At 55.5% G+C, this 20894-nt stretch overlaps 1 protein-coding gene across 3 annotated transcripts in view; it reads left to right on the top strand.

Moving 5' to 3' along the window:
• Positions 1-5255: 5255 nt before the first annotated feature.
• GSG1L (GSG1 like) overlaps positions 5256-20894 on the top strand; it is a 202157-nt gene continuing 186518 nt past the window's right edge. For 2 of the 3 annotated variants that reach the window (XM_072836276.1, XM_072836275.1), the window contains exon 1: positions 5265-5664. In XM_072836276.1, coding sequence (XP_072692377.1) covers positions 5319-5664 — 346 coding nt within the window. In that variant the 5' untranslated portion in view covers positions 5265-5318. Of the gene's footprint in view, positions 5665-20894 lie in introns of all 3 variants that reach the window. The other variant, XM_072836277.1, reaches the window with a different exon arrangement.

Genomic DNA, 20894 nt, shown 5'->3' with positions numbered 1-20894 from the left:
CACAACAGCACTGGGGGGTGGGGGGAGCGGCTTTCACGGAAAGCCTGGAGTGGTGTCTTTACCAGGGGAATAAAGAGGGTATTATGCTTAGATACCTTGAGAATGAATGTTTCAAAAACCTCACCGTAATTGTTAATTGACTAATCCTTGGCTCTAATTAGGAGGGCCCAGGGGCCAGGGATGCTCTGGTTTCCCAAGCTCCACTTGGAAGGTGTAAGAAACAGGAAGGGACTTAGGAGGCCCAGAAGCTAACCCATGTCTTTGTATCAGCCGACTTTGAGGAAAAGTTGGAAGCAAAATGCAAGTGGGCTATGTCCGTACAATGCATATTTATACTTCCTGAAAAGTAGTACTTTCATTATGAATAGCAACATTTTTTTTCTGGACAATTTTGTTGAATATAAAAATGGGCACAATTCCCAACTGTATGGCTCTGTGAGTTTTCATAAACTGAACACCTGTGTGAGGTCGGGCCACCTGGCCCTCCCAGACCCCGGGCCACCTCCCCAGCATAACCATCATGCTGACTTTCAGTACCAGAGGTTGGTTTTTCAAAATATTTTGGGCTTGGATTCCAGGTTCTCAGATTCAAATGTGTCCCCCCAACCCCCTCCCACCCTGGGGCCCCTGACAGGTGTCCCTGAGGATGGAAAGGGCCTCAGGCCCTTCGTGTCCCCTGCACAGGGACTTTTTTTTTTTTTTTAAATGCTTTAAATCGCTCCTCAGGTTTTATTTTTTTTTTAATTTATTTATGATAGTCACAGAGAGAGAGAGAGAGAGAGGCAGAGACACAGACAGAGGGAGAAGCAGGTTCCATGCACCGGGAGCCCGACGTGGGATTCGATCCAGGGTCTCCCGGATCGCGCCCTGGGCCAAAGGCAGGCACCAAACCGCTGCGCCACCCAGGGATCCCTGCACAGGGACTTTTGCCAATGGTTAACCAGGCAAAGATGCAGGCCCAGTGTGGGCATGTCATTTGATCTTGCAAAAGGAGCTAGAAGTCTAGATTTTTATATGAAATCTCATGATTATTGAACAGTGGTAACTCATGAAAATTTAACACGCTGTGGAGACAAGTCCATGCAGGCCAAACAAAATACACTTACGGGCCAAATTTGGCCTGCAGGCTGTCAGTGGGGGTGACCTCGAGGGGCCCTCAGACCTGTCAGGAGACAGGTGAGGACACAGGCGTCGCAGCGCAGAGGAGGCCGGGGCAGGGCCGGGAGGCCTCTGCAGTGGAGTGATGTTTAAACAGTGCTTTGAAGGCCAGCCGAGATAAGGAGCACAGGGGCACTCCTGCAGACGGAGGAAGGCGGGCAGGGGCCTGCTGTCTGGTCTGAGCACCGGGTGGTCAGAACTGCAAAGTGGCAGCGGGAGGAGCGGCTGAAGGGGCCAGGGATGCAGGCTGGAGCCCATCTCGAAGGACCAGGAACAGTGCTTAGATTTTGTCCTGGGGCAGGCAGTGCGGGGGGTGGGGGGCGGGTTAAGCAGAGGTGCTGGGCTCCTGGCTGTGGCCACATGCGCAGGGGAGGGAACCAGATGGGGGTGGACTGGGGGGCAGCAGGGAAGTGGGAGGACCTGATTTGTGGCTGTGGCTCAAGGGAGGGGAAACAGGAGCTTGGGCCCAGATTTCTGGCTCCCTAAACAAATCCCCCCCCCACCCCTGACATAGACTCTCCTGGACCAAAGCAGAGTTGGATCCCTGAGCCCTCTTCCTAGCCAGGCCCTGACCTTGGGCTCTGTCCTTGGCCTGCTTAGCCAGAATCCCACCGCATCAGTTTAGCAAGAATCCCTCATCCTTGGAACCCAGTCGGATTCCTCGTCTCCATCCCTGACATCTTCTCCCCCTGGGCTGCTGTCAGTGAGAGTCCTGTCCAGTCAGTTTAGCCAGAGTCTCATATCAATATTCCCCCCACCGACCCCCACTCTGTCCCTGGGCTGCAGATCCCCTCTTTTCCTTGTCTCGTTCAGAGTTGAGCCCCATCTCTCTGCCCTCAGGCCAACTCCCCATTGCTGTGACCCCTCGATAAAGAAAGTGTTACTGTCTTTAACAGGTGCCACGACGGAGGTTTCAACCCTCAGTGGCTATTTGAAAATACCCATCCTCTCCAAGGGGCGGCCTAATGAGTTTGCATTCATTTCAGGAAGGGTGCGCAGAAGGCAGCCCCCGTGGCGCAGTGGTTTAGCGCCGCCTTCAGCCTGGGGCGTGATCCTGGCGACCCGGGATCGAGTCCCATGTTGGGCTCCCTGCATGGAGCCTGCTTCTGCCTCTGCCTGTTTCTGCCTCTCTCTCTCTGTGTCTCTGATGAATAAATAAAATCCTAAAAAAAAGGAAGGGTGCGTGTGGCATAACCTCCACTGCCGTCCTTATCTGCATGAGGTCCAGTGTGGAATCAGCCAGAATTTCTGATCTTTCCGGGTGGCCCCCCACATCTGCTTCTCCCAAGGCTTTCTGTCTCAGCAAAAGGCAGTCCTGTCCTTGTAGGAGCTTCAGGGTTGTCTTTATACCCTACATTAGATCCTTGCACAAATCTTGCTGGATCTACTTTGAAGATGGACCCAGAACCTCCACCACCCTGGGCTGAGCAGCGGGCATTACATTGCCTGGATTTATTCACTAGCCCCTACATAGTCTCCGTGTTTCCACCCTTTTTCACTCAGTAGCCAGAGAGGCCCCGTTGCACCCTAAGTCAGATCGTGTCTCCCCTCTGTTCAGAGCCCCTTGAGACTTGCATCCTATTTGAAGTAAATGACACAGTCCTCATAAGGACCCAGCCCATGATCTCTTATCTTCTCCCCATCACCTCTGCACACTTGTTTTCTGCTAGTCTCCCCACTGCCCACTCGGCTCCAGCCACACTGCTCTCAGGGTTATTGCCCTACCTCAGGGCCTTTGCACTGGCTGCCCCCTCTTTCTGGAACCGCCTTTCCTGGGATGTCCCCATGGCTTACTCCCACTTTAACTTAAGACTTTGCTCCAATGTCATCTTCCCAGTGAGGACTCCTTGAAACCCTGCTTTAAATCACAACCTGCTACCCTCACTCTGTCCCCACCCCCTACTTTATTTCTCCTCTTGGCTTTTAATACTTGCATAGCCTACATCATAGGTATTAATGTTTGTCTTCTCTTTTCTCCCAGGTCTGCACATCCAGTGGGTGCTCAACGAGTGGAAGGACATTTCAACCCCCCCCCCCTTCTCTGTGCTTCCTCTGGGTATTTCTGAAGAGGGTGTGATCCTGTGACTTATTTCGGTTGGGATCTGTTGGCTTGGAATACCCAGGGAAGAGTTCCCAGCCTGGAGGTCACTGAGTCCTGCCCACATGTCCATTGTCACAAGCTTCCATCTGAGGGACTGAGTTTCAAATGTGTATGGACACTCCTGTGATGAATATTGCACACCTATTTAGAAGTGTTACTGAAGTCCTTGCAACTTCTTGGCCATGATATATGTTCCCTGTCAAGCCATACCCTCAACTCCATGATTATTGCATGGAGGTCCTCCTCAAAACAGTTTGGAAGGCCTTGTGTAGGGCCAGAAAAGGGATCTAATGAACGAGGCTGGAGACCCCTGACCATCCTTCATATGATATCCTGCCAGGGACATTGCCCACAGTCACTGTCAGCCACCTTAGGCAGAGTAGCAGCAGCTGACAGCGAGCGCAGGTTCACCCACCAGAATAAGGCAATTCATACTCTGCTAACCTTGAATTCTGCAAGCCCTGCCATTCCCAAGCTGGGGGGGTGTTGGAGCAGCTCTCAGCTTGGGCAGAATTCAAATGAGCTCTTGCAATCAACATGCAATTAATTGTTATACACCTGGGCATCAGGGTCCCATGCACTGCTGGTGTGAAGGGAGTTCAGGTCATCTCAGAGCCGAGGTGGGGCTGGGGTGCTCAAAGTTGGGCAATCCCAGTTTGCGGGAGAGATCTCTGAAAGGTCAACCTTTGGGTTGCAAATGTGGTCAACCGATCTTGGTTCAGATGTTAATCATAGTGGCTAGCATTTACTGACCACCTACTGTGCGCCAAATCCTTTTCTCGGTAGGCCCGACTCCATTACAACAGCCTGATACTCCTCCCCTTTTTATAGACAAAGAATTGAGGCTCCCAGAGGTTACCTGACTGTTCAAAGGCCCCAGCTGGCCAAGCCCCAGAACTGCCTGACCCAAAAGTCAGTATTTTTGACCACTCTGCCCCCACCCCAACCTGGAAGAGTCTGAGTAGACAGCCTCTGCAGGGCATCCGTACCTACCAACTACAACTTTGTGTGTCCAGACCTCCTTGGGTCACGCTGCTCGGCACCTCAAGTGCGGATGGTCTGCGGGAGGAAGCCTCATTTGTCCTACACAACACATGCATCGGGCACGTCTTTGCCACCTTTGCCGCTGTTCCATGCCACAACAGAGAGCCCAGGCAACTGTGGGTTCCACCTGCCAGAGAAGCCCTTCTTGTTGCTTTAGGCAGTCTAAGTCCCCGGGGGCGGCCTCCAGGGAAAGCACAAGCCCCAAAGACTCTACAACCCTGCCTTCCTGGTGGGATGCCCCTTCTGATAGGTCCTGCGAGTCCAGGTCCAGGGGAGGGCATCCCTTCCGGGTGAGCTTGCAGCTCCGGGGCTGTGGGAAGCCCAGGGAACTTTGCAGTTCTGATCCTCTGGGGTTCCTTCCTAGGGGTCCTTCCTGCCGGCCCGCGTCCCTCTTGGGGAGCCCAGCGCGCTCGGCTAGGGCCTCTCTGGGTCTGGAGTAGGATGCCCTCTCCTGGCCGGGTTTGGGGCCCGCCCCCGGCCCCCGTGGGGGACCTCCTGCTCCGAGAGCGCCTTGCCTGGCGTTCTTCTGGCTTCTCAGCCCCTCCAGCCGGGTGCGGGGCTCCTCGGGGGCGTCCCTCCCCTCCGGGTCCCCCGCCCGCGCCCGGCGTGGGGCGCCCCCTCTCCCCGCTTGGGGCGGGCGCCGGAACAGTGTCGCCGGCCGCCTGCAGGTGTCTCCCCACGGAGGGGCGCGCGTCCCTGCGCCGTGGCCGCTGCCAGGCGCCAGCGGCTCCTCGCCGAGGTGCACTCGCGCTCCGGGCTCCGGGCTCCGGGCGCGCCGGAGCCGCTCCGCCGCCGCCGCCCGCGCCCCCCGCGCCCCCCGCGCCCCCCGCGCCGCGCCCTCGCCCTCGCCCTCGCCCCGGGTGGGGGGGCCATGGGCCCGCGCCGCGTCCGCCGCCGCCGATCGCAGGCGCCCGAGCCCCGGGGCGCGGCGGGCAGCGGCCGCTGACGCGGGGCGCCGGCTGCCAACTTCGCGCGCGGAGCTCCCCGGCGGCGCGGTCCCGGCGGCGCGGGCGGCATGAAGACGAGCCGCCGCGGCCGAGCGCTCCTGGCCGTGGCCCTGAACCTGCTGGCGCTGCTCTTCGCCACCACCGCCTTCCTCACCACGCACTGGTGCCAGGGCACGCAGCGGGTCCCCAAGCCGGGCTGCGGCCAGGGCGGGCGCGCCAACTGCCCCAACTCGGGCGCCAACGCCACGGCCAACGGCACGGCCGCCCCCGCTGCCACCGCCGCCGCCGCCGCCGCCGGGAACGGCCCCCCTGGCGGCGCGCTCTACAGCTGGGAGACGGGCGACGACCGCTTCCTCTTCAGGAATTTCCACACCGGCATCTGGTACTCGTGCGAGGAGGAGCTCGGCGGGCTCGGTGAGTGCGCGGCGGCGCCGGCGGCGGGGCTCCGGGCCCCCGGCCCCGCGCGCCCCCCGCGCCCCCCGCGCCCCCCGCGCCCCGGCCCCGCGCGCCCCCCGGCTGCCGCCCGAGGGGTCCCGGCGCTCCGCAGGGCTCGGCCGCAGCCCGGGGCGGGGACAGCGGGGACAGCGGGGCCGCGGGGGCGCGGGGGCGCGGGGGGCGGCCGGGACGCGCGGCCGTGCGGGGCTCCGGGCGCAGCGGAGGCCCTTCCCGAGCGCTGGGCGCCTGCGGGGACGTCGCCGCGCCCCGGGGAGGCGCGTCTCCAGGGCCCCGGCTCCGGGGCTCCCGGGCTCCCGGGCTCCCGGGCCGGCGGGGCGCGCGCTCCTCTCCGCGCCACAACTCGTCTCCGGGCTCGCCCCCGCCCCCGCCGTCGTGGCGGAGCCCCGGCGCCCCGCTCCCGGCCCGGCCCGCTGCGGGGAGGGCGCACGTCCCGGGAGCCAGCGGCCCCGCGGGGGTGGGGGTCGTCCTCCCGGACGGGGCTCGGGCGGCCCGGGAGTGGGCGGGGGGGGGGGAGGGGAGGGGAGGGGAGGGGAGGCCCCCCTGCCCGGGAGAGAGGATGCGGCGGGCGGGAAAGCGGGACTGCTCGGCCAGGCTCCAATCACATTGGCTGGGGGGTGACTGTCCAGTCGGCAGAGCAAACTGCCCCCGGGGCAGCCAGGGCGGAGGCAGTGCCCCCGAGGAGGGCAGTGAGGCCCTGGGCGTGGGCCGGGTGCGGGGCCACACCACCCACTGCCGCCCAGACCGGGTTGCTGTAGGTCCGGGCGCCGGGACCCTCTTGAGTGAATTGACCTCTCTCCCCAAGGTTAAAAGTCTGTGCATTCACGGACCGCTCTTGTGCGTCTATGTGAGCCCTCCGGTGTAGGTGGGGGTGGGTGACAACGGAGTTTGCCCTGGATGAGCCCTCGGCCTGTTCGCGTAAGGACACAGACAAGAAGGTGTAAGATAAACCCTGGGAGGCTGCTCCCTCTGCCTGGAATTCCCTTCCCCACAGCTTCCGGGGCCTCAGCTCCCCTGGGACTTGCCCACCTGTCTTCCCAGGCAGGGTCTTCTGGAGAGAAGATCTCCCCATCCCCTTTGGAGGCAGGGTCCCCTAACTTTGTCTCTCATCATCACCTTTATCTCCTTCATCAGACTCGGCACAACCTGAAATTTTCTGGAGCCTGCCTCTGGTCACTGGCTTCTCGTCCCTTGTCTCTGCAGGATGTCCCCGGTGAGGGCAGGGACTGGGCTGCCTGGTTCCCCGTCATCCCCCAGCCTGTGGGTAGTGTCCTCTGCATAGTAGGTCGTGTACATTTTTATGGGATTCGCATTGGATGAGACCTTGGGATGATAAAGCAGAGGTTTCCCGGGGTGCTCTCTGCTCTGCCTTGCCTCTGGAGGTGCTGGGCTGGACTTTTCTGTGACCACCTGTGTGACACTAGCCATGTGCCAGACACTCCGTGTTTGGATACGGTTCCACCTCTGACTACTTTCTCCCCATCAGACTCACTTCTGGTGTGCACTCAGAAGTCACATCTTTACTCCAGGTTGTAATTAAAACAAAAAACAAAAAACCTCAAAAAGCAGACTGGCTAAAATTCTCTGCGTTCCACTCAGCCTGACCCTGACCTTTTCCACGGAGGTCTTGTAGTGTCTTGTCCTGGAGAACATCCGCACCTTTTGGGGTAGAGGTCCCCCACACATCACCTTCACTTGTCAGCAAGTTTCTCCTTGGTGTAGAAATGCAGCCTCCTTGTCTTTCCTTCATACATGTACTTAAAAACACAACATTGTGTCTCTGGAGTTGCCGGGTCCCTGCGGTCCCTTCCTCCGTAGGTGTCCAGGCCCTCGATGACTGGCTGAGCCTCTTCACTGAGGTCTCTCTTGGCTTCTCCCTGAAGGTCACGGCCCCACCTCTTGCGGGTACTTCCCTGGTTGGAGCTCATCCGTGTCGCTCATCCAGGGCTTGACACAGGGTGTTTAAGCCGGAGCAGTTTTAAAAATTATTAATTGAAAAACATTTAAAGCAATGTTAGCTTACATTTATTGAGCTTTTAATGCGCACCAGGCACTGCTAAAACTTCTCACCTGCCAGATCTTGCTGACTCCTTGCCAAGGCCTCCGCGGCAGGCACTTCTAGGGTGCCTACTTTCAGATGAGGAGTTGGGGGTTCAGAGAGGCTTCTGTGTCCAGCTGGCAAGGGGGCCCCAATTATCTTTGGAGACAGAAAGGGATCTGGGTGGAGTGAATGATGCTGTTGGGGGATCTGGGACGGGCGTCATTTTGGGGGGTGGCACTCAGCCTAAGACCCTCATCCCCAGTCCTGTGTTCGTAAAAACATGGGTGGTTAGTTTGTTGGGCAAATAATGCAAACCCACAGTTTGTCCTTTCCCTTTGATCGCTGTTGGCTAGAGATCGCCCCTCCCAGAAAATCACAATTTTCCTCCCCGAGAGCTTGGAAAATAGTTATCAGCCTGTCAGAGCCGGTGAGAAATTTGGGAGGTCTGAGCCAGCTTGGATGGCTTCCCTGGCTGATCCCACGGTGCCCAAATCCTGCCTTTGCCACCTCTGTGGTCCTGAAGGGATGTCAGGAAGTACCTGGCCTCAAACTTTTGTTGCTATGACAACACTTCTTCTGCGTTCTGTGACCATTTTTTAAATTTATTTTTTACTTGAGGAGGGGAAAAAAAAAAAACCCGCCCCCAACAACCGCCCTCCCTGGCCCTAACAAAACCCTGCCCTCCTATCTGCCCACCTCTGAGACATCGCAGACCATGTCTCTTTTCCCTCCCTCCCAAACTACAGGCAAGGCTTTCTTTCCTTCCCAGCGTTTCACGTTCACCCCAAAGAAAACGCCAACCACGAAATCCTGACCTCTCCGTGAGAAGCAGCTGCTAACTGCTCCTTCCTCTCCAACGCCTGATCGGTAATTTCTTTCTGCGCCCAGAAGAGCCTCTCCCCACTCTGTGCAGCCACAGGGAAATCTAATAAGCCCTTTTACCCACATGAAAAAATCTACAGCGTTCACAAAGAAAACTGCAGCCTGTCCTAAACAGACACAATTTCACCAGACCGGGCACAAAGAAAGCTTTTCTCCTTCCTCCAAGAAGGAGCATCAACCTCCTTCAACAAACAGAAAGGGAGCATGGCCTTGACACAGAATTACCCTGAGCCCTTCACGCAAATTGGATTTCTCCTCTGGATTAGATGCTCAGAAGGGCTGGGTGGTTGCCCGTTGTAGGCATTCGGGGGGCGGGGGCAGCGGAGGAAAGGTCCGGAAAAGGAATAGTGTGGTTCTGGGGGTGGGGGTGGGGTGATGGGTGGCCGGGCTGTGTGGTGGTGCTAACTGGGAGCACAGGTGAGGATGGACTTCATCCGGTGTGTGTTTGAACCCGAGGAAGGAGGAGACTCGGGAAGACCGATGGGGTGGCAGGGCAGGGTCGGGGAGGGCTCCCGGGATGCCTGGAGGGAGGTGAGACATCCCTGGAAGGAGGTGAGATGGAGGCAGCCCCAGGGAAGGGCGGGATGGGTCACGGGAAGCAGGAGCGGGACCCTCTGAACCCACTCTTTCCCCTGGGATGGAGCCCATCCTCCTCTGTGAAGGATGGAGGCTTCCCGAGTCTCCTGTTAGCAGTGTGGCTTGGGCAAGAGCCTCAGTTTGTTCCCCTCTAGAATGGGCATCAGAGCAGGTGGCACTTGCTGGAAGTGGGAATATTCAGTGAAATAGTGTGGGGAAGATGCCGTGCCCCTGCTGGGTATGGGAGCGCCCCTTGCCACCCCCCCCCGGTGCTCTTCTGCAGTGGTCACCCTGCTTCCACCGTTGACCCCACCACCCCAGTCTGCTCTTCACCCAGCCCCACAGCAGCTGCCAGATCCTGTCCCTCCTTTGTCCAGCCCTGTCTGATGGCCCCACTGTCACTTACAGTCAAAGTCACGTCCTCCCATAGCTCCTCCACAGCTGTGCCACTCCTCTGGGCTCCTCTCCTGCTCCCCTCATCGTGGTCACTGACTCCTGCCACACTGGCCCCCAACGCCAGCACCCAGAGTCTTCGCACTGGCCCTTCCCTCTGCCTGGACAGCTTTTCCCCTAGGTGGCCACAAGGTTGTTTCTAGAAACTTCTTCAAGACAGTGCTGAGCTCTCTCTGAGCACCCAGTTCAAAATCGATCTCCCCACACGTTCCCTGCTTGATTTTTCTCCCAGCACTTGCCACGGGCTTTGATCTCAGTGTTGCTTGTTGGTTCTGCGTATTGCCCACCAGCTCGGTGAAGGTGGCGGCCAAGTTTATCTGCTCCGGTCGCTGCTGGTTCCTTAGCGCTCGCAGCGCCGGCCCGTACTAGGTGCTCCCTGAACATCCGGGGCTTGAATGCTGGTTGTCGTTAGGAGCACTGCCCCTTCTCAGGCTCCGGGTGTCTTCTTACCCTGCAGAGAGGCGGGGGGCCGGCTGGGGACCCCTCCCCGTTCACGAGGTGCCTGCTATACACGACCCCTCCCTTACACAGGGTGTACGTGGGGTGCGTGTGGGTGGGGGCGTGCTCACCAGGAGGAGAAAGCCCCTTGCTGACCCCCCCATGCCTTTCTTTGCTTTCCCATCTTTTCTATGGAAGAATTTACCTCTTCTGCTTGTTCCCTTAAATTATGCCGATAAACCTTTTTCACCAGGGTGAGGACCGGTCTGATGTCCCCGCCCAGGAAGGTTCTAGTGTTGGGAGTGTGTTGGTGTAATATCGGATGGGCTTTGTGTTGGGATCGCCCGGTGGGTGAAGACTCGGACTTTGAAAGGCATGGCTCTAAGTCCAAGACCAGCGTTGTTTCCTTCCACTTCAGGAACGCGTCTATGGCAGCCAAGTGCCATGGTGACACCTGCTTTCTGGGGCACAGAGAGATAAACTGACTTGCTCAAGGTCACACAGCTACTAAGTGGCAGAAGGTTCTAGAACCCGGCTCTTGCCTGCTATGCTGCACCACACCCCCACCAACCCAATTCGTTCAGGCACCCTGGGCTCCTCCAATAGAGGGGAGCTGTGCGCCGGGAGTCATGAGCTCCAGGTTCGAGGCCAGGCTCTGCCGCCAGCTTGCCAAGTGACTCTGGCTAAGTCCTACTCCTTCTCTCGGGCCTTTTCTTTACTTACCTGTAGAATGAAGATTTTGTTTGTTTTTGGTCTGGCTGATGGAGGCAGCAGAGCACCCCATGATGACAGGCTTCAGGGACAGACAGCCCAGGCCCCAGCCCTCCCAAACACCACTAGCCTGCTGTGTGGCCTTGGTTGAGGAGCTTATCCTCTCTGGGCCTCAGTTCCCTTGGCTGGGACACAGGGATGATAACAGCTGCCCCATAGACTGGCTGGGACATAGGGATGATAACAGCTGCCCCACTAGCCTGGCTGGAGTTAAAGGTGATGGTGCGGGTGCTCTGTGGGCGCATAGCAAACCCTCGGTGATGGCACTGGCTGTGACTGACCCTGTGGCCTGGGGGTCCGCTCCGAATTGTCCATCTGTTTTGTTTGGCCTTACAGTGTTTACAGTCTTGGAGTGGGTCACCAACATTTGCAAATTGAGACACTGCACGGAAACATCTGGATTTATGGCCTTCCTCAAAAGCCTGGCAGGTCTGTGAACACTGGGCCTGGGATCCCACGGGAGAGGCACCGGCCTATGCCTGTGGCCTCCCCCTCATGGGAACACCATCTGCCCCCTTCCAGGGGCTCAGGCCCCAAGCCTTGGAGTCCTCCAGGACCTACGGCTCTGCCCTGGCCTGTGCCCCAGTGCCCAGCCCCTGGACTAGGACAGTGGCGCCTCCCTGGGCTCCCTGCTTCTGCCCTTGGCCTCCATGGTCTGCCTTCTAGCTCAAGTGAGATCGCCTCCCTCCACTCTGCGTGGCCTCACTTAAATTCAGGGCTACCCACTTATGGGGCCTGGGGCCTGCTGTGATGTACCCACATTGCCTCTCTGACCCCACCCCCTTCACTCCACGCTAGCCTCAGGGGTCTCCTTGCTGGTCCTGGAACAGGGCAATGCCCTCCTGCCCCTGGGCCTTTGTACTTGCTGTTCCTGCTATCTGGGGTCTCTTCTCCCAGGCAGGTCTGGGCTCAAATGTCCTGTTTCCCAGAGGCCTTCCCTGAGCACTGGCTCTCAATCAGTGACCTCACTCCCGCTCCCCAGCACTGGTCTCCCACCTTCTCCCCCCATGGCTGTAATTGTTGTCTTACTGACTACATATTGTCCTCATTGATTTTGTTTATTATAATCTCTCCCCTTCCCACATGCCAGCTCCGTGGGGGCAGGACTTGGTCCATTTCACAGGATGCCACATTCTGGGACCTAGATGAGCTCATCTGCCCTTAGTAAGGGTGCACGGACTGTGTTGAATGCATTTAGGATTCTAGAACTTCTCTGGACTTCTGGGTACAGTGAGAGGCCCGGGCTCTGTGCTCCATGCCCGTCATTCCCATGGGCTTGTCATTCGTTCTTTCTTTGCTCCCCCTCTTCTATTCTGCTCCTGAGAAGCAGTGCTCCATGGGACCCTGTGGGGAGCTGGAGGGGTTCAGAATAGTCATCACCCCTGTTTAAATTCTAGGGCACCAGGCTCGGAACCATCTATGACCTTGGGCTTCTGTGTTGCCTGCAGGACTGTGATGGTCCAAAGTGACAGAAGTGGACTTAAGTCCCAGTCTGGAAAAAGGCGTGTTTCAGAGAGGCTGCTGTGCCCCACAGCATCCAGGCGGAGAGGCCATCTCCAGGCCCCGCAGCTCAAAGCCAAGGCCACCCAGGCTCCTGCAGCTCCGAATCGATGGGCCCTCCTGCCAACTAAAACCCTACAAGGGCCAGCCCGGAACAACAAGAGAGTGTCATAGAGGGCGTGGCGGGGGCTGTGGGGACCTGGAGACATGTACCTCAGCCAAAGGGGCAGCTGCCGAGCCCCAGATGACCATCCTCATTGCAGGGTGGAGGCCCACAGGGGGCCCACTTGTCCATTTTGTCAAAACTCCAGGTGTTTATAAGAAATCTCTTGCTTGTGTAAAATTCAAGAACTGATTCAATTAAAAATAAGCCTGCCCTGTGGGCCAAAAGCAAACCCTTCTGAGGGGTGAGCAAAACCTCCTCTTGCTAGTTTGCAATTTCTAGAGCAGAGCTCCGCTGGTAACAGGATTCGATCCCATGTCTGTTGGTTCATGGTCTTGAGAGAATCTGATGTGACGGCGTGGGGCCGGGGGCCGAGGCTGGTGCCATCTGCCGTGTTCTGGGAGGGGGGTGTGGGATCACACAGCCGGTCCTGTGGGGACAGAGGACCGGAACTGGGGATCAGGGGAACAGATGGCACTTGGGCAGATACTGAGTTTTAAAAGATAATTTATTTATTCATTTGTTTGAGCGCGAGAGGGAGAGAGAGCTCAAATGGGGGGAGAGGCAGAGGCAGGGAGACCAGCAGACTCCGTGCTGAGCTCCAGCCCGATGCAGGGCTCAATCTCTGCGATCATGACCTGAGCCAAAATCAAGAGTTGGACGCTTCACCAACTGAGCCATCCAGGTGTCCCCCTCCCTTTTTAAAAAGTAATCTCCACACCCAGCATAGGGCTCAAACTCACAGCTCTCAGATCAAGAGTCGCACGCTCCACTGACTGAGCTGCCGGGCACCCTTGTGGTGTCTCTTAATAGTCTCATGGGAAGAGTTTGGGTGTGTGGCATGGCTGGATCCAGCAGGGTTGTTGGGAATCTGAGTCCTTCCAGCACTTGGCTCTGCCTTCCTCTGGGTTAGCTTCTTTCTCAAGTGGACTCTCCCCCTGTGGCCATCCCTGGAAGCTTTGAGCTCACCTCCTGTCCTTCCAGGAACTCCAGTGGATAAGTGAGGTCTTCCTTCTCAAGGTCCAAACAAAAGTCCAGAACTGGTTCTCAGAGGATCCACTGGATTATGTCCTCACCCCTGACCCAATCAGTGTGGCCCAAGGGAGTGAGCTGTGTGGGTTGGCCGGGCCTCATTCACATGTACCCTCAGTCACCTGGTCATGCTCCTGGGGTGGGAGATGAAGACAGCTCTGCCTGAACCGCATGGTCTGAGAGTGAGAGGAGTGTAGCAGTTAGCTCTCGCTGCGCAACACTGGGTAACAACGACGGCCAAGCCTCAGTGGCATCGAACTGCAGGCATTTACTCAGTTTGAGTCTGTGGCTCAGCGATTTAGGTTGGGCTGGGTTGGGCTCACTCACGTGCGGTGGTCACTGGCTGTGGGCTGGGATGATGTTGGCACCTGGGCCTCTTATCCTCCAACAGGCTAACCTGGGCCTGTTCTCATGGTGGTGGCAGAGACGTGACGGCTGAAGCAAGCTGCACCGTGCAAGTGCTCTTCCAGCCTCTGCATGCATCGCATTTACTTACATCCCATTGGCCAAAGCATGTCACGTGGCCGAGCCCAGCGTGGGCATGTGGGGGATGCTGTGGAGTCACGGGGGCCAAGGGCATGGAAACATGGAAGGGTGAAAGAGTTGGGGGAATTATAGCAATCACTGTATCACAGGCATCCCTCAGACTCCAGGGCTGGTCCTAATAGAAGGGACAGTAGATGCTGGTCGGGTGGGAACAGAGATGCCCCCTCCTTACGCAGCAGGGGCACATCTGGGAACCCAAGGAGTTTGTGGCCATTCCGTCAGCCCTGGCCTCCTTCTTTTAGCCAAGACACTGCAGCTGTGCTGGAGGCCAGAGGTTCTACACCATCTGGTGCTCTGGGGCTCTATGACGCTGGTGCGAAACCACGTACCTGTGTCACAGAGAAAGGCATCCCCCCTAAACATACCTGTGGCCTACAGTGTCCTGAGACCTGTCCCTGGAGACTGCATCAGGCTATCCCTGACACACCTGGTGTCTCCCTAACTTGGCTGATGCCCCTGATTCATCTAGAGAACTGGTTAAAGTGCAGGTCCCCAGGGTCTTGCCCTTGGACTTTTTGCTTGGTTGGTCTGGGGCGAGGCCCAGGAATCTGTATTTCTAACCAGCTCCCCAGGGGTTTTGGAGACGCAGCAGTTGTGGGCACGAGCGTCTGAGCCAGCCCTGTCATTTTGCATCTGGCAATGAATGAGGCAGTGGGCAGGCCTGGCGCTGGCTTCTGCAGAGTGTGGGGTGGGGCCGGCCCCCCGGCAGCACCCTTGCCCGCTGGCTCCACCTGCCTCCTCCTGCTCTCTTGTCTTCTGGAACCATCTTCCTCTCACCCCGCTCTGACCGGCTGGCCGCCCTGCAGTTCTGAGTGCTCCAAGCTGGTGTCCCACTCTGGGGTGTTTGCTCTTGCCAGTGCCCTGCCCCGAACTCCCTTCCTGTGTGTCTAGGTCTCTGCTCTGCCGGCAGACTCTTGCCAACCACCAGCCCTAGCTCCTGTCTCCTCCAGAGGCTTCTTGTCTTCACCACACGTCTGGCTCGCTAAAATGACCATCTTACTTATTTGCACGCCACTTTATGATTTGTGTCTCTCGTGCTAAAGTGAGCACCTTAGAGCAGAGCAGAGACCACGTTCAGCTGCTTCTCACTGTGGTGTCCCAGGAGCGGGGCACAGCGGTCCTTAGGAAGGGGCAAAATCCCTTGGCCTTGGAGAGCTGATGCCCAGTGCCCCTGGTCCTGGGAATGTGCATATTGCCTCGGAAATGCTCAGACCACAAGGAACCATTGAGGGCTCCCAGAAGGGCCAGTCATGTGGTGTCAGGGGGAGTGGACACAACAGGGCAAGGTCAGACAGTCCTGGCTTGTGGGGAGACAAGCCTGTCCCAGGGATCTCAGAGAGCCCAAGGAGGATGCGGTTTGGGTGGGGACACTAGTGGAGACAGTGGTTTAGAACAGAGCAAGCAGGTGTTTTTCCCCTTCCGAGTTTTCAGGGGAAACGTGGTCCTCAGTTTCTGTATCTGAAAAGTGGGGTTCATTGTGGTACCAAGCTTTTGGACTGGCTCCTTCCAGGGTTCCTGGTTGATACCTACTCCGAATGGAAGGCCAGACTCTCTGCCCCCAAGCAGTCCCTCAGCTCCAAAAACCTATACGAGGGAACTGAACTCTATGGTTGGCTGGTAATGTTGGCGAGGTGTGGAAGGTGGCCTGGGCGCAGGCTGCCCAAGCTGTTTGGAGAGCGTGGTTGTAGGGTGCAGGGCCTGCCCGCCTCCCCACTGGTGGGGACTCCAGGGTCGCCTCTGTGCTCCAGCTTCAGGGAGCAGAGCTGAGGGGACGGCCGGTAGCTGCAGGAGCCTTGTCCTATGTCCCAGCCTGCCAGGGACTGGGTCTGAGGTGACACCTGGACCAGGGTGGGGAGGGGAGGTCAGTGTAGGGGGAGGGAGGGACATGAGGGAGAGAGACACAGACGTAGACACCCACGCAGAGACACAATGGACATGCAGGCATACACAGACAAGAGACGTGCACACCGCATACATGCACACGCACACATGCACACACGCACAGGCACATGTGTGCACACATGCACATGTATGTGGAGGGAGCGGCCTGAGTTGCTGGAGGAGAGGGGCAGAGGGGAGCCTGAGGTAGCCCCGGGAGCCAGGAGGGGCACATATGGCCCCTTCTCTGCTCTCTTCCAGGAGCACAGGAGTCTGTGGCTCTTCCAGGCCTTCCTCCCTTGGCCCTGGGCATGTGGGGGATGCAGGACAGCCTGGCCAGACCCTCCCTCACGCAGTCTTCCTCCTCCTTCCATCCATGCCCTATTGGGGGGCTTCCACTCATCCCAGCTCACTGCGCCTCTCCAAACTGTCCCCAGTTATTTTTATCCATCATTCACCATCTAGGAAACTCAGCATGTGGGAGGCAGCTTCTCCGCAAGCCAACTGGATCTGCGCCCTGTCGCCTCTGGGACACACTTGTGGATCCTCCCCTCCCCTCCGTCTGTGTCCATTTGTCCTCCCTTCTCTCCGGGCCTCTCTCTACCCTGTGTTCTCTGTCAGAGGGTCCAGTTCCAGAAAAGGGGGAAGGAGGCTTATCTCCTTGATTCTGTCTGTACCCCCTGTGCTCTTGGCTGCCAGCCTTGTCCCATGTGGCACCTCCCCCCCCCCCCAGCCTCGTCAGAGCTCTTCTGGGTGGTTCTGGAAGAAGCATGGAGGGAGGGAGACCCTCCTTGGAGCACAGTGGGGTGGGGTGGACACAAGTCTCGAGTCATCACTCAGTTGAAGGGAATGAACAAAGCCCAAACTAACTGCTTGCCTTCCCACCCTCATCAGCTGGGACAGGCTGAGTCGTGCTGCCGTCACCACTTGCAAATCTGGGAAGGTTCAGACAACCGTGGGGACTGTGTTTCATGCTGTCCTCATCAGGGACCTGGATAAAAGAGGTTCCATCTCTAGGCTTCCATGGCTGTATGGCCAGAGACGGGGATGAGTTTTGCCTACAGGTGGCACCTGCCATTGGCCAGAGCAAATCCCATGATCACATCTAACATCCTCAGGGGCTGGAGGATGGCAGCCCTACCAGGGGCCTAGGAAGCAGGGAGCTGGGAAGATTGGTGACTGTGGGGCTGGCCGCCACACCCACACCCTGCCCCTCTCAGCCCCATCTCAACAAATGACAAAGGACACACACACACATACACACCATTCAGTCCATCAGCAAATCCTATTGGCTTCTTTCTTTTTTTCTAAGATTATTTATTTATTCATGAGAGGGAGAGGGAGAGAGAGAGAGAGAGAGAGGCAGAGACACAGAGAGGGAGAAGCAGGCTCCATGCAGGGAGCCCGACGTGGGACTTGATCCCGGGTCTCCAGGATCACGCCCTGGGCCAAAGGCGGGTGCTAAACCGCTGAGCCACACAGGGATCCCCCCTATTGGCTTCTTTTAAAAACACATCCAGAGTCCAACCATTTCTTGCCTTCTCTCTGCTACCATGGCTGAGCCAGCACCATCTCTTGCCTGGACGACTCCAGCACTCCCGTCACTGGTCTTCCTGCCTCCCCTTGTCCCCCCACAGTCTGCTGAGGGATCCTGTACACATTGGATGATGTCCTTCCAGGAGCCTCATCTCACTTGGGAAAAGCTGAAGTGGTCCTGTCAGTGGCCGCAGAACCTGACCTAAGTTGTCCCTGTTGACCCACTACATCCTAGCTTCTTCTGCTGGGCTTTTATGCAAACACTCCCAGGCATCCTTCTGCCTCAGAGCCTTTGCACTTGCAGTTTTCTCAGCCCAACAGTCTTTCCCAGATTCCCAACCTCTCACTAATAAAATGTCCCCTGTTGTGTGAGGTCTTCCCTGGTCACTGTGTTTAAATCTGTGACCCCCACTCTCAGCACACCCTCTTCCACCACTGAGCTTAATTTTTTTTTTCTCCGCAGCACTTCTCCCAGACATTCATTGACCTCAAATGCCCCAGTGATAAGCAGCCCGTGCTCTGAGAATCACGATCTATGTCGACTCTGTTTTATGGACAAGGACACTCAGTCTCTGTAGGGAAAAGACCTCCTTGAAACCATCCCTCGGTCACTTGCAGAGCTGGTGCTAGGACCCAGACTGCTTCCCTGTGGCCCTGGCTTCTAGTTCCTGGTCCTTGATTATCCCTTAAAGATCTGCAGACCTTGACCTTCGGTTTCATGACTTCTGCTCAATTTGTCAGAAGGGTGGTTATTTAAAAATAACCCTTCTCTGCCCCTCAAAAAGCCACATTTCCTGGGATGGGTAGGAAGTGAACAGTTGGAATTACTCTGATGGGAAGTCTTGAGATTTTTTAAAGATTTTATTTACTAGAGAGAGAGAGAGAGAGAATGAGTGTGTGTGTGGGGGCAGAGGGAGCAGGAGAAGCAGACTCCCTGCTGAGCAGGGGGCCTGACCTGGGGCTCCATCCCAAGACCCTGAGATCATGACCTGAGCCAAAGGCAGATGCTTAACCAACCGAGCCACCCAGGTGCCCCAAGCCTTTGAGATTCTTAATCATTCTTTCATTGATTTTTGTGAGTGCCTACTGTATGCTAGGTTTTGTCTAGAAGTGCAGGGATGTTAGCAGGTAACAAGGCAGAGGAAGTTTTTAGTCTCATGGAGCTTGCATTCTAGAGCAGGAAGATAGACAGCAAGAAATTGTGTATACATTTGTGCATTTTACTGAGATTTATTGAGCCCCTACTAAGGCCACTGTGGATTTGGTGGTGAACAAAACAAGGCCTTGTCTTCACAGATCTGACATCGTAGGCAGGATAGACCATGGAGAATGGGTTTATTGGTGATCCTGGCTCATGTGGCACTAGATTCAGGCCAGAATGACTCCAGGACACAGGGAGTCGGGGAAACAATCAGCCTACAGGAATGAAGGCTGACGGGAAGTGAAGGCTGACTTGCTGATGCCACATGTGTTCTTGGTTGCACAAGCCCGACACATCTCTGTGACTTTTCAAGCTTGCTTTTCATTTTCCTGCTAAAGATGGTGGAGTAGAATTTGGAGACCTGTGCCCATTTTTCCATATATGAACCCTTACCTGCCAGCCACGTTGTTCTGGAACTTCAAGTATTTTCTAGGATAGTTATTCTCATCTTCAAAGATTTATTCTTCTTTGAGTATTTGTTTGTTTTATTTTATTTTTAGTCTTTTTATTTTTAAAAGATTTTATTTATTTATTCATGAGAGACACACAAGAGAGGCCGACACATAGGCAGAGGGAGAAGTAGGCTCCCTGCGGGGAGCCCGATGCAGGACTTAATCCCAGGACCCCGGGATCACACCCTGACCCAAAGGCAGACACTCAACCACTGAGCCACCCAGGCGTCCCCTCCTTTGATTATTTGGAAGGATTTTCTGGAAGCTGTCTTGTTTTCTTTGGTCTTCATTTACTTATTTATTAACTCATTCATTCAACCCATTTACCAAGCACATATCTGCTAGGCACCAGAATACTTGGTGAATTTGATGAACAAGATCCCTGTTCTCAAGGAGCTCACATTGCAGTGGGGGGGGGGGGAGAGAGAGAATAAATAAGTTAATAAAATAATGATAGATAATCCAGTGATTGCATAGAGACATAAGTGCTGTGAAACAGGGTCATGAAGTGGCACTCAATGTCGGAGTTTTTGATAAGGTGTCATGGAAGCTTCCTTGAAAAGGATGCCATTTGAAGTGAGACCTGAATGAGCTGAGGAAGGCAGCATTCCGAGGTGAGGAGTATTCCAGGCTAAGTAAGCCCATCCTTAGTGGTGGATCGCTTTGGTTTTCTACCTACAGAGTCAATTATCCGTGAGTTGTGTTTTCTCGGAAAATAATTTATTCATTGAGATTTTTGAACTGACCGGCACAAAATTTAGTACAGTATTTTCCTAGGATTAAAAGGAAAAATCTCTTTAATTAGTTTTCTTTTTGTACTCCTCATCTTGTGGATTTGAGTTTTCTTTCTTTCTCTTATTTTTCTTGCTGGAGTCTGCCAAGTGTGATAGGAGCCCTGGTGAACATTGCTTTTCAAACCCTCCAGAAAATGTGGACTGGCTTGAAATCCTTACACAGGACCTGGGCTGAGATGTTGCATCCTCATGATGGAGGTCCTGATAATTTGTTCTAGCTTCCCCTCCTTATTTTTCAGCCCAGGTCTTGCCAAGCTGTTTTATGGTCCTTCCCTTCTTTCATCCCCCTCCCCCTCAGCCTGTTCTTAAGAATCAGTTCTATATTTATCAATTCTGTTTGTTTAAATTTTCGAATACGGCCTGTTTTCCTTTGGCTTGGTTTTTTTGAGGTTTGCTTTATTAGCATTTTCAAGTATTTGAATTGAAAACTTTGTTTCCTTAGTTTTTTAAAAAAGGAATGCATTTAATGCTATGAGTTTGCCTCTGACCCTTACTTTGGCCCTGTCTTGTGAGTTTCAAAATGCAGTGCTTTCTCTGAAATGATTTTTTAAAAATTCTGAAATTACAATTTTGGATCTAATAGTTCTGAAATTTCAGTTTGATTTCTCATTAATCCAAGAATAATTTAGTAGAGCATTAGACATTTCCCAGTACTTTGTCTTATCTGCTAAAATGTTTGGCATCAGTTTCTAGTTTTACTGAATGATAGGGAAAGTAGCCTGTGAACTTTCTGCTTCATAATTAAAAAAATTTTTTTTGGTATGTATCTTGGTGAATGTCCCTGAAAAAGCAGGGACATTCCCTGTGTGTAGGGTAAAGCAGCTTTATAGATAACATTTTTCAAGGACTTTCTTGTTTATTTCTCTGCTTTCTTGATCTGCCAAAAGCTGAAGTAGGTCAAAATCTTTCCCTTCCATAGAATTCTTTC

The sequence above is a fragment of the Canis lupus genome, chromosome 8 (assembly GCF_048164855.1).
Source record: "Canis lupus baileyi chromosome 8, mCanLup2.hap1, whole genome shotgun sequence".
Lineage (NCBI taxonomy): Eukaryota > Metazoa > Chordata > Mammalia > Carnivora > Canidae > Canis > Canis lupus.
Note: the sequence above shows the minus strand (reverse complement) of the source record. Positions and strands in the feature narration are given on the sequence as shown.